General features: G+C 39.4%; 1 protein-coding gene across 1 annotated transcript in view; it reads left to right on the top strand.

Moving 5' to 3' along the window:
• Positions 1–1,921: 1,921 nt before the first annotated feature.
• Positions 1,922–12,658, top strand: part of cntn6 (contactin 6) — a gene marked incomplete at both ends in the record, with an annotated part of 53,464 nt that continues 42,727 nt past the window's right edge. The window contains one exon of the mRNA XM_080728336.1: positions 1,922–1,982. Coding sequence (XP_080584462.1) covers positions 1,922–1,982 — 61 coding nt within the window. The remainder of the gene's footprint in view (positions 1,983–12,658) is intronic.

The following is a 12,658-nucleotide window of genomic DNA, read 5'->3' as shown; positions in this document are numbered from 1 at the left end:
TTTACTCCACAATATGCTTAATTGTTTCATCCAATTTAAACTGGATATTTGAGGGGACCACAGTTATTCAACAGAAAGCTTTCAAATTGTATAGCATCCAAAAGATAGCTGCTTCGCTTGTAGATAGATCTAATTTCTGCATTGGTTTTTCCCTACAAAGCATATCTCTCAAGTATGTGAGTCTCATAAGGAAAGACATCAACCACATCTCCCGATATTGACCCATCCTTCCATATTTGATTGAGTCTCATGACAAGACTGTGGGCAGAATGACAAACAAAAGGCAGAAGGTTAAAAAATGGAAACCAAATCAATACTGATGATTGAAAAGATGAAGTGTGGAAGGTCATGATTCTCAGTCCCTCCGACTAGATAATCGAGAATAGAATAAATCTACTTCACTCTCTTTCATCCAGGGGAATAATCTCCTTATCCTCTCCTCACAAACAGTGATTCACAATGTATTCTTTCTAACATCAGTATCTCTTGTCAAGAATGGAATTGTGGAAGCGAGCCAACAAAGAATCCAGAGCAATCATAGGGCATAAGTGAATACATATATAGGCCTTGTATAAATAGGTTTTATCTTTTCATTATTATTATTGTCTCCACCAGCCGAAGGCTGAGGGAGAGTATGTTTTCCCCTCCGTCCGTCCGTCCGTCCGTCCGTGCGTCCGTGCGTCCGTGCGTGCGTCCGTGCGTCCTCGCAGTTTGTGAACAGCTAATCTCAGTCACCGTTGGCCCGATCGCTGCCAAACTGAGCACACACACTCCCTGGATGCCAATCTAGAACCTCTGCCCCACATTTTTCAAATCAGCCTCATGGTGGCGCTATAACAGGCCGATTTGTGTGGCCTGGTTGTTACCAGCTAATCTCCGGCGCCGTTGGCCCGATCGCTGCCAAACTGAGCACACACACTCCCTGGATGCTAATTCAGAACCTCTGCCCCACATTTTTTAAATCAGCCTCATGGTGGCGCTATAACAGGCCGATTTGTGTGGCCTGGTGGAGACCTGTGCTCGGAAGAGCACTGCTTCTAGTTATTTCTATTTTCAGCTGTAACTTTGGATATTGGATAAAGTTTAATTATTGTAAATCTGCACTCTGTGATCACAGTTGTTTCTATAATTAGAGAGAGTCTGGTTACTTTGAACAATTTACAAGAGCCCCTGATCTTGTTATTGTTACAGCTTTTCTTCCTTCTATCGAGAGACTCACCATGGGATATCGCGTCCTAGCGCGCAATATCCCATGGTGAGAGTCTCTCTCACAGAAGTATACAAAAAACATGGTTACGTACGTAACCTCCAGTTACAGTTACAAAACACAACACAACACACATGGCCTTATTCACACAGTGACAATGTTGCTCATATATCATAGGGTGTAGGCGTAGGTGTAGGTGTAGGGAATATAACATAACATAAGACCATGGTGGCTGACATCATGTGCATTTATTCAATTTGTAGCATTAATAATGGAAGTATGTGTCAGTAAGAGTTTCATTACGCCTGTGTACATCAATAGGTACACACCTTCTGTTCCTTTTTAATAAAAGTTGTATCTGTTGCTGCCGTAAGAATCAAACCTGTTTTTCCCCCTCCTCTCGTCCCTTGATATGCTCCTGGGGGATACTGTAGTGTACTGTAGCAGTATGTATTCTATACAACAAATATCAGCTCATGTGGATCAGCTCTAGCTAGCCCTTAGGCATGGGATCTTGGCAATGCTTATTTAGATGAATGAATTATTAATGGCTCACTGATTCTCCTCGAGTTCCAGCCCACAGCTCCAGCAGGCTCATTGTACAGTGAGCATTTCCATGTACAGTAGCTCATCTGCCCTCTCTTTCTTCCACAGCCAAAGAACTACACTCTTTGGCAACTGGATGGGAAGAAACGGAATCTTTGACCTTGGGAAATGAAGATGTTGTTACCATGGGAACTGCTAATCCTTCTGTCACTCAACGGATGCCTGGCTGGTAAGAAGTCCCCCAAGTGGCCTTTGATGACACACCTGATCTGCATACGTATATCTCTCACAGGGAGAGTTTGACACCTTCCTCTGCGTGTCTGAGTTATCATTTCATTATCTTCTCCTCAAGAAGGGATCATGCCGGAATCATATTTTTGTGGTATGGAGTCATAGAATTATACAGTCACAGGAGATCATAAGAAAAACATTCCCCCAACTTCTGTGGGCAAAGTTCTTTTAACAGCAGATGCCTGTCAGCTCTGCAGCTTTACACATTCCCTTTAAAGACTTTTCTCAGTATCTACAGTATGTCATCACAGTGCCACATTTGCGAACCATCAATTTTGACGTGTTACTTTCCTATTTCTTTTTGCAATTATAGAAAATAAACCTAGAAACTAGTATAAAATGTCATACTTGTAAAATGTAAAGCAACACTTCCATTTGTTATTTAATGAAGAGATCACCACTTGGAACGATATACACATCATCTTCACCTAGCCACCCACACCTGCTGCAAATAACAAGTACTATATGTGAGATAATGTATTCATTATTTAAATTTGGGTGAGATATTATTCTTATTACAACACTAGAAAGACCAACAGCAAAACAAATTGCACGGTAAACATCACATAATGTGTAAAATGAATATTTATATGTAACTAGCCCTTACCCGTTCAAAGATATGAGCTCCGAAATGATGTGCAGTGTGTGGGTTATGGGATGTGCACTGTGCACACAGTATATGAGGGATGGAAAGTAACTTTAACTGGTGCTTAAATGATAATATGTAGGAGCATCAATGTAAGAAATACCCGTTTCGTTTAATGGCTACAGAGATACTGTGTTCCCGCCCGCCCGCCTGCACACACACACACACACACACACACACACACACACACACACACACACACACACACACACACACACACACACACACAGAGAGAGAGAGAGCTGGTTAAACATGTTGCGTCATGCTAGATGCAGAATAGATATGCCTCATGCTAGATGCAGAATAGATAGTAGATACACCATAAAAATGCTAAAATACAGCATATGATTTTTTGGGTTGGGTTGGTTTTGGGTTGAGATTGCCACATTTCCTGGGGCAATCTGCCCAGATCATGCATGTCACACATGTCTTCTTCTTTTTTATTTTTTTACTCTCAAAAAGCACCTGCAATGTAGTGCATTTGAAACTACATTGCAGTGCACATCATGGGGTGATCACTGCTTGCCTCCTGTGAATTGTTTTATTTTTATTTTTGTTTATTTTATTTTTATTTCGTTGCTGAGTGAGGTCAGCAGACAAAGTGACATGAGTGAGATGAAAAAAAAACCTGAGTGAAATGTGCCAATGTCAACCAGAAACATCGGTATGTATACGCCTGTCATGTTATCTCCTCAAAACAGAAGAAAACACTAAGCATCAGGTTATTTGATGAGGACATTTGACATGTTAAAATGGATCTGTAATAGGAAATTATTTTCTGTTATTTCACATGTGATATCAGTGCAAGGATTTCAAGTTTCAGTGGGAGTTTTGATAGTGCTTAGGAATGGAGAGAGAATTTGACAAGTGGTTTAGTACTGCCCTATGCCGATTAGATCTCGAGTGGCTTTTGTGTTCAAGCAGATCTATATGCAAGGATCTGCTTTGGCTTTTTTACAATTTTAAAAGAGGTGGTGCCATATTTTTGTACCTTTTCTGTTTTGTATGTGTCTATGAAGTTAACGTTACTCTAATAGACCCCCAGGTGTGGTTATAATATGCAAATATGTCTTCCCTGTGTATTTTTGGTTACTTCCTGAAAGCTGAAAGCCTCTGAGTCAAAATGCCCCACTGAAATACACTGATATAATGACATGTATGTAGGCATCCTTAATGAATAGGTGTGGCCATAAAAACATAACTTTAAAGTGATCCCTGACTATTACGACAAATATGTCTTAAAACATTATAATTGTCCTCTATAACTACAATGTAAAATTAAAAACACCTTAAATATTTTATTTCTTCTAGAAATAGCTAATCTTTCACTCAGTAGGGGAAATGCCTGTCGCAAGTTGATGATGTCATAAATGTCATGTGTCATTTTTATGGCATGCATGTGCAAAAAAACAAAACACAAACACATTTGAAATATTGATTTGATGCTCATATTAACTCATCTAGTGCCATTCGCGAGATGTCTCGCGAAATGTACTCGAGTATCTGTAGTGCCATTCACGGGATATCTCGGGAAAAGTAATAGATTACTGTAACGGCGAGTACATTACCGAGAAGAATGGCTGGCGGTCCGGAGACGAAATCCGTCGCTGATTTCGCATCATCACGGCTCCACGAGCACAAAATAGTCCCATCCATAACATTGAGGTGGACGGGGGATCTCATCTTTAATGTCCATTATCTCAAAACTACACTTTAGAAGCTAGGATGGAGGCAGATGCTCGCTTATGTTACACAGTTATAAAAGCTCCCGGTCGGCCATTACACAACTCCACGTGGACACGGATCGGTTCCGGCGCACGATCCGATGACGTCAGACCGGAAGTGATTGCGCGGTGGACTTCTGGCCTTCAAAATAAGACAACGCAAGTGAATGGGACCTGAAGGAGGCACTTTGGACATTATAATCCGTTAATGTCTGGGGCTCAGAATGAGTTAACCATAGGAAGTATTAAGTTTGTTTTTATTTTCACATGCATGCCATTAATTCCATAGGGATAGATCACACTTGACATTTATGACATCATCAACTTGCGATGGGCATTTCCCCTATTGAGTGAAAGATTAGCTATTTCTAGAAGAAATAAAATAATTGAGGTGTTTTTAATTTTACATTGTAGTTATAGAGGACGATTATAATGTATTAAGGCATATTTGTCGTATTAGTCAGGGATCACTTTAACACTTTCTGTACACTTTTTCACAGCACAATGTCTTTAACAACAGCAGAAATATACTCTCATCATTGCTAACATTGTCACAGTACTATGCTGTAACAAGCTGCTCCCTCTCAGCGCTGTCTTAACAGAAAAACACCATATACAAAGTTGCGATTGAGTAATCATTTTTTGGTAGTCACAAAGCCTGAAAATAATACTGATTAAAGATTCAAGACATAAGATCATTCATTACATGCTCATTCAAGTGCAGTATGTGTAGTGAAATAGTGTGGCATAGACTGCTAATGTCCAACATAAGAAAAACAATGTAGAACACATACAGTACTGAAGGTGTGCAACAAACAGCAGCAATTTACACTGGAATTGATGTAGAGACTGGCCATACTGTAAGGTATATCATATTATACAGTATACAATCTTCCCTGGGTTACTGAGGTAGGATACAGTATATACTGTAGCTACATAAACTATTTTGCAGCCAAACATAAAAAATACAGAATATAGACTAGGCATTTACAGAATATAAATGGGTGAATTAGTTAGCAACCGGGATATACAGAATATGGGGCAACCAAGAGGTTATGGCCGAGTTGCAAGTCCTGGTTTGATTACCGGCTGGCCAGACATTTGCGATGTTTTATTCCCTTACTCTCTACACATATGTCCCGTTTCCCTCCACTATCACTGTCAAACAAAGGCTTAAAAAAGAAAAGTAAAAATATATACATTCATCATGCAGCAGAGGGATGACCAAACTGTAGTACAGTTCAAATAGCAATATATGGTGATTGGTGAACTCTATAAATACTGAGACAGATACAGTCCAAAACGGATGTAAGATTTGTGCAAAAGATGTGCGAAAAGATGTGTCCAAAAAATAAATAAATACAGTATCTGCTCTGTTGGTGTATGAGTATTTATAGGTTAAAACCAGCTGACCTGGCAGTTGGGTCATTGTTCAGGTCCGGGCCCTGAACAATGACCTGAGGAAAAAAGCTCTTTCTGTGTCTCTTTTAGTGGCTTTGTGTCAGTGCAGGGTTAAAGGCATTTGAAGGGTTCATTGAGACAGAATACCACCACCCAATATGTGCATGTGCTGGCTGTCCATGATGTTGGACTTTTCAGCCCCCCCAAAATAATCATATTTGAACTGCGACCCATCACCCCTAACCACCCAGCACTTGAATTGTAGGAGTTGAGGCTTTACATGTTTGATTCGGTTCCATAGATAGAAAAAAAGATCTACTCATAGCGCCTCACATTGCAAGTTGTTATGAGCAAGCAGATCAGATATTGACACAATTCTTAAATGCCTTTCTTGGCTAATATTTGACTATTTGGCCAATATTTGACAATTCTTTTATATTGCAGTCTGTTGATCACTTTTGACGGAGCAAAGTTATTTTCTTTTTCTCTTTTTCTTTTTACATGTATTCCTTAAATCCATAAATTGTCACTTTAGAAATGTGTCGATACCTGTAGGCTATACACTTATACTGTATGTTGGTTTGTTTACTGTTGAGTGAGAGTGTGTGTGTTGCACATTAAAGGACCTACACCATAAATTTTCACTTTTTCTATTTTAAAACCTTTTTTTGGGGTCCCACTGGCACCTTCTATCCTCACAAAGTCCTATTTCTGACCGTTGTGTCTTTCTCTGGTTTTGGGCAGACAGAGATGAAAAGCTTTCCACGGGTTCTCAGAACAGTGCTGTTCTGAGAGTTGACGAGAGTGACGTCACTCTCGGATTCCCGTTTTTTTTTCAGAGTCAAAAAAAAAAATTTTTCAAAAAAAATGCAATGCAGAGTAAAAAAAAATGTTTTCAAAAAATTTTTTTTTTCAAAATTCTTTTTTTTTCAAAAAACTTTTTTTTTTCAAAAACTTTTTTTTTTCAAAAAACTTTTTTTTTCAAAAAACTTTTTCTTTTTCAAAAAACTTCATTTTTTTCTGGAAAAACCCCACTAGATGCGCCCCTGAGCAAACAGAGGCCGTTTTGGTATTGCAGCTGGAGAGCCTCATTATAGTAGAGCTAGAACAAACAAAAAGAATGGTCAGAGTGTTTTTTGAGGGTTAAAACCTGTCTAAGACTAAATTTTGAGCATATATTTATACAAAAAATATAGTTTTAAAAGCATGGTGTAGGCCCTTTAAGCAAGTCATCTGCCCCCTCTCTCCAAAAAAAAAGAAATAGAAAATGAATAATAATAATTAGGGGACCCCCTGGGGTCCTGCTAGATTTGTTGAAATAACTTTAAAGAGGTGGTGCTTTTTCTGTTTTTCATGTGTCCAGGAGGTTGAAAGTAAATCATTGGACCCCGTGGTGTGGTTTTTATGAGCAATTATGTATTCTCTTGGTATTTGTTTGTTTTCTCTTGGAGGCTGCCACCTTGTGGTCAAAAGTGTCTGTTAAAAAACACAGATACTTTTACATCACAGAATCAACTCCTCCCCTAATTACCATTCACCCAACACTGTGGGGTGTGGCTAACTTCAGCTGGGTCACCACCCACCATGACATCCATGCATACTTAATGAACTGGGGGTGTGGCCACATAAAAACCCAATTTTAACTCTTTCTGTATACTTTTTTGGAAAAAATCTCCCTCCTAGTATAATCCTAATACCTGATAATCATGTTTTAGAGGGGGGGGGGGGAAATCATGGCACCACCTCTTTAAGGTCTTCTGACCCCCTCACATACCCACGCTTGCCGCTACTGGGCTGGAAAAATATTTGCCAGCCTAAAATGATAGCCTACTGCAATTTGGCTGAATGGTTAAAACGATTTGCAAATGTCTGTGAAAGCAGACAAGAGTAATAACCAATGTAATTACTAGGTATATTTAACTCTTTAACTGCCAGATTTAAAACATAGTCTATAGCAAGTGTCTTCAACAGGGGGTCCGGGACCCCTAGGGGGTTCTCAAAGTTACTACAGGGGGTCCTCCAAATCTTTGTGTAATAGAAACTTTTTTTCTCCTTAACCATTTGAACCCTAGCGTCCATATTCTGAGAACTTTAGCCAAAAATAGCAGATCTACAAGCTTGTGAGCTTGTAGATCGGCTATTTTTGGCAAATGGGTTTTTTTCAAAAAAAAAATTTGAATCAAAACTTAAAAAATTTTTTTTTTTCAATTTTCAAAATTCTTTTTTTTTCAAAAAACTTTTTTTTTTCAAAAACTTTTTTTTTTCAAAAAACTTTTTTTTTCAAAAAACGTTTTCTTTTTCAAAAAACTTCATTTTTTTCTGGAAAAACCCCACTAGATGCGCCCCTGAGCAAACAGAGGCCGTTTTGGTATTGCAGCTGGAGAGCCTCATTATAGTAGAGCTAGAACAAACAAAAAGAATGGTCAGAGTGTTTTTTGAGGGTTAAAACCTGTCTAAGACTCAATTTTGAGCATATATTTATACAAAAAATATAGTTTTAAAAGCATGGTGTAGGCCCTTTAAGCAAGTCATCTGCCCCCTCTCTCCAAAAAAAAAGAAATAGAAAATGAATAATAATAATTAGGGGACCCCCTGGGGTCCTGCTAGATTTGTTGAAATAACTTTAAAGAGGTGGTGCTTTTTCTGTTTTTCATGTGTCCAGGAGGTTGAAAGTAAATCATTGGACCCCGTGGTGTGGTTTTTATGAGCAATTATGTATTCTCTTGGTATTTGTTTGTTTTCTCTTGGAGGCTGCCACCTTGTGGTCAAAAGTGTCTGTTAAAAAACACAGATACTTTTACATCACAGAATCAACTCCTCCCCTAATTACCATTCACCCAACACTGTGGGGTGTGGCTAACTTCAGCTGGGTCACCACCCACCATGACATCCATGCATACTTAATGAACTGGGGGTGTGGCCACATAAAAACCCAATTTTAACTCTTTCTGTATACTTTTTTGGAAAAAATCTCCCTCCTAGTATAATCATAATACCTGATAATCATGTTTTAGAGGGGGGGGAAATCATGGCACCACCTCTTTAAGGTCTTCTGACCCCCTCACATACCCACGCTTGCCGCTACTGGGCTGGAAAAATATTTGCCAGCCTAAAATGATAGCCTACTGCAATTTGGCTGAATGGTTAAAACGATTTGCAAATGTCTGTGAAAGCAGACAAGAGTAATAACCAATGTAATTACTAGGTATATTTAACTCTTTAACTGCCAGATTTAAAACATAGTCTATAGCAAGTGTCTTCAACAGGGGGTCCGGGACCCCTAGGGGGTTCTCAAAGTTACTACAGGGGGTCCTCCAAATCTTTGTGTAATAGAAACTTTTTTTCTCCTTAACCATTTGAACCCTAGCGTCCATATTCTGAGAACTTTAGCCAAAAATAGCAGATCTACAAGCTTGTGAGCTTGTAGATCGGCTATTTTTGGCAAATAGGTTTGGTGTAGAGGGGAAAAAGAGCAGACTAAATACAGAGTGAAAGGTCAAGTTTATTAGTATTGACCGTTCAAGTGGTTAAATATCTGAGAACAAAGAATTACATGAATCCAAAATACACTGATGATTGTGCTGGTCAAACAATGAAACTATATGGAATCGATGAAAATGTTGTGGGGGTCCCTGCTTCATCTCTCTCTCAACTAAGGGGTCCTTGGCTTGAAAACGTTGAAGACCCCTGGTCTATAGCTTCCCTTGCAATTCCAAGTGTTTTCACGTACGTTTGAAAAATCATAGAATATTATGTGTTGTGCCAATCCGCTTGCAAATGACGCACACGGGTCATTTGATACCAATGCGTTAATACTGCCAGTTGAGTTGACTGTGGCTTGATTTTGACAAAAAGCAGCACAAAGCAGAGATTTGTTTTTAAATGAGAGTAATCCATCTTGTTTTTGTTGCGATCACATGATTTTTGGCTGTACTCTTCCTCGGTGACGCTAGAATCATTCACAGACTGCGGACAAGCGCCCTCTATCATAAACCACCCAAATAACGTGGCAACAAAACTGAAACGGCCAACCGCTAGTAGCAAAGTTTGTCACGTTTTGGCTGCTGCAATTTATTACAGCAGTGAAGTTGGATGGGGAGGTATAAGTGCTACCTGACCGAGAAGAGAGAGAGTTGTTCTTTATTGTACTCTATGTTGTCAGGGGTGTCGCACCAAATTCTGGGCCCTGGGTACAAGGATTCACTGCGGGCCCCCCATGAATGGGAACGCATTATTATGCATTCTTTTTTGCTTTAACTATTAAAAAATATCAGATATACGAGCGCTGCGAGCTTGTAGATATGATATATATTTTTTTAAATAACATTACATTTGTGCAAGTCTTTGAATATTTTTGACCCGATTCTATAAATGTCTTCTAAATCCTTCAAATGTTTTTAGAAAAACCTATGTTTCTATGTCAGTGGTGCTCAAACTTTTTCATGTCAAGGACCTAGACCTAGGCAGATCTACAAGCTCACTGCGCAGCACTCGGTGCCGCGCTGTGAGCTTGTATATCTGCTATTTTTCAATAGCTAAAGTATAAAATAACGAAGGCCCCTCCACCTTGGGCCCTAGACACTCAGTCCTACTTCCCCCCCCCTTGTGACGCCCCTGTATGTTGTCCTGTTGTTTATCATGGTGGTGGTGTGTGACACAATGCAGCTTTAAGCTCTGGCTCGCTTTATATGTGTGTATTGTAACCTGTGTAGCTTTAAGAGTACGGAGAGAGATTTCAAGTTGACAGGCCCCATTGACAGATATAAATTGAAGCTAAGCCAACTGTTTACAAGTCATCAGACAAATGTATTTAAATTTATACAGTATGTGGAGTGTTAGGGGGGCGGGTGGTATTGTATTGTTATTTATGCCTCCATTTCCATTGATTTAGCATTTCATCTTAAGTCAGCAGTTTTACAGAGGTAAGCAGCCAGTAACAGTAAACACAGGAGTGGAGTGGCATAGCGTTGCTGTCGGGAACAAACCTCTTATCTCCATATTTTTCCTTTTTATGTCTTTTTTTTAAGTGTCATGCATCGTTGCATCGTGATACATTTTGAGCTTGTACATGTACTATGTTTGATATATATATATATATATATATACTGGTATATATATATATATATATATATATATATATATATATATATATATTAATCCTTAAAAGTAACAGTTTTGGATATACAGGGCCCTATCGTGCGTCCCGCGATATTCCTTATCACTATACAATATCCGTTAATTACACTAGCCCTATGATATTGTGTGGCTGCGTTTGCCGTTAAACATAATGCCGACTCCATTATTTGCGCTTGGAGGTGTGTTACTGATGGGCGTGTAGTTGCAATCCATGAAATTACTATCGTGCCTACACAAGTATGGGAAAGCGCATTGCGGCCCGCAGACAACCCACTAGGCCAAATCCGTATTTACATGAGAGCAGCTGCAATGGAAATATCGGGACTCTGGCCGGGTGCACAATGGGCTTGCATGCAAGAATGTATAGCTGAAAGACTTATCAAAGACTTCTTTCATTAATCCTCTGAAATAAAATACAGTATCAAGTTTACCGCTATCTTCTTGCCTAGAAGCGTGGTCATGGAGTTTCTTTTTTCTTTTTGTCCTCTCTCTCTCTCTATGAGGCACATCCACTCCCCCCACTCCTGCTGTCCAAAAATATGTGATCTACAAGCTCACAACATATTGCAGCGCAACATGTACATTTTGTTTATATAAGACTTTAGTCTATTCAAAGACAATGATTTGTTCTGCATAGTGGCATTCATTCCAAACCACACACTTGAGATGCATTAATCCATTCTTGCACAAGAAATAAAGAACGGGTTGTAATAATATGATTTTATTCAAAGACTAGAGCTTATGATCCAAATGTCAGGACTTTAGTGCGTGTCCGACATTACATAGTGTAGGTGCCTCAATGTGTATGCAGAGTTGAACCAGCACTTCTGAATAAAGTGATAGTGAATGTCATTACAAGTACTATAATCCAAAAAAGTGCGACTGTTAATTCCTTGTGTGAATAAGTTTTTTTATCATCAGTTGCCAGTTAAGTTTATCAAAGACAAATAAAATCTTTGAAAAAAAATGAGGAGACAAATAAAATGTTGTTTTATCTGCGTTTACTATAACCACACCAGACCATTCAGTTTCATTAATCCAGAACACAAGTGATTGTTGTAATTTTAAGTTCTCTATAAGTAATAACCAGCATTGTGTGAGTCATAATTCTGTATATAGAATATGTTTTTATTCCAAGGCAATCAATGTTGTACGATAGCACTGGGGATAACGCATTGCGCAGCCTGCTCTAAAGTCAATGGCACCTGGCACGCTGATTGGTTTTATTAATGTAACGCCCAAACCACACCTGTGCATAATGTAAGGGGTAGCACAGGTGTTTTAGGGACACGGCTGGTGGCCCAAGATGGCGACACGGCCGTGGAAACGCCCCTTGCGCAATGCAAAATCCCCAAATAGTTAGTAGCGTGGCCTGGGGGCAAGATAGGACCCACAGTATATGAGGGTTCCAACTGACAAGCAGCAACGATATGTCAAAGGCTGTGGCAGTGGCTGTGAATGTACATACTGTAGCCATTATTTAACCTCCATTGACATGCGGCTTAATTAAATGTTGTATGTGCAAGTTCTAAGTCTGTGGATGATTCTGTGCTTGTGTGGCATGTTTTTGTATGCATGTGTGATAACATTTGCATTCGTGTGCCGTGCTTTTCATGGACTCTTGCAATTGGTATGCCTACTTTTACAGTGCAGGCTGCTTCACACACACACACAAGCGTGCGTGCCCACACACACACACGGGCGCAC

This window comes from Nannobrachium achirus, assembly GCF_963921795.1.
Source record: "Nannobrachium achirus genome assembly, chromosome: 6".
Taxonomy (NCBI): domain Eukaryota; kingdom Metazoa; phylum Chordata; class Actinopteri; order Myctophiformes; family Myctophidae; genus Nannobrachium; species Nannobrachium achirus.
Note: the sequence above shows the minus strand (reverse complement) of the source record. Positions and strands in the feature narration are given on the sequence as shown.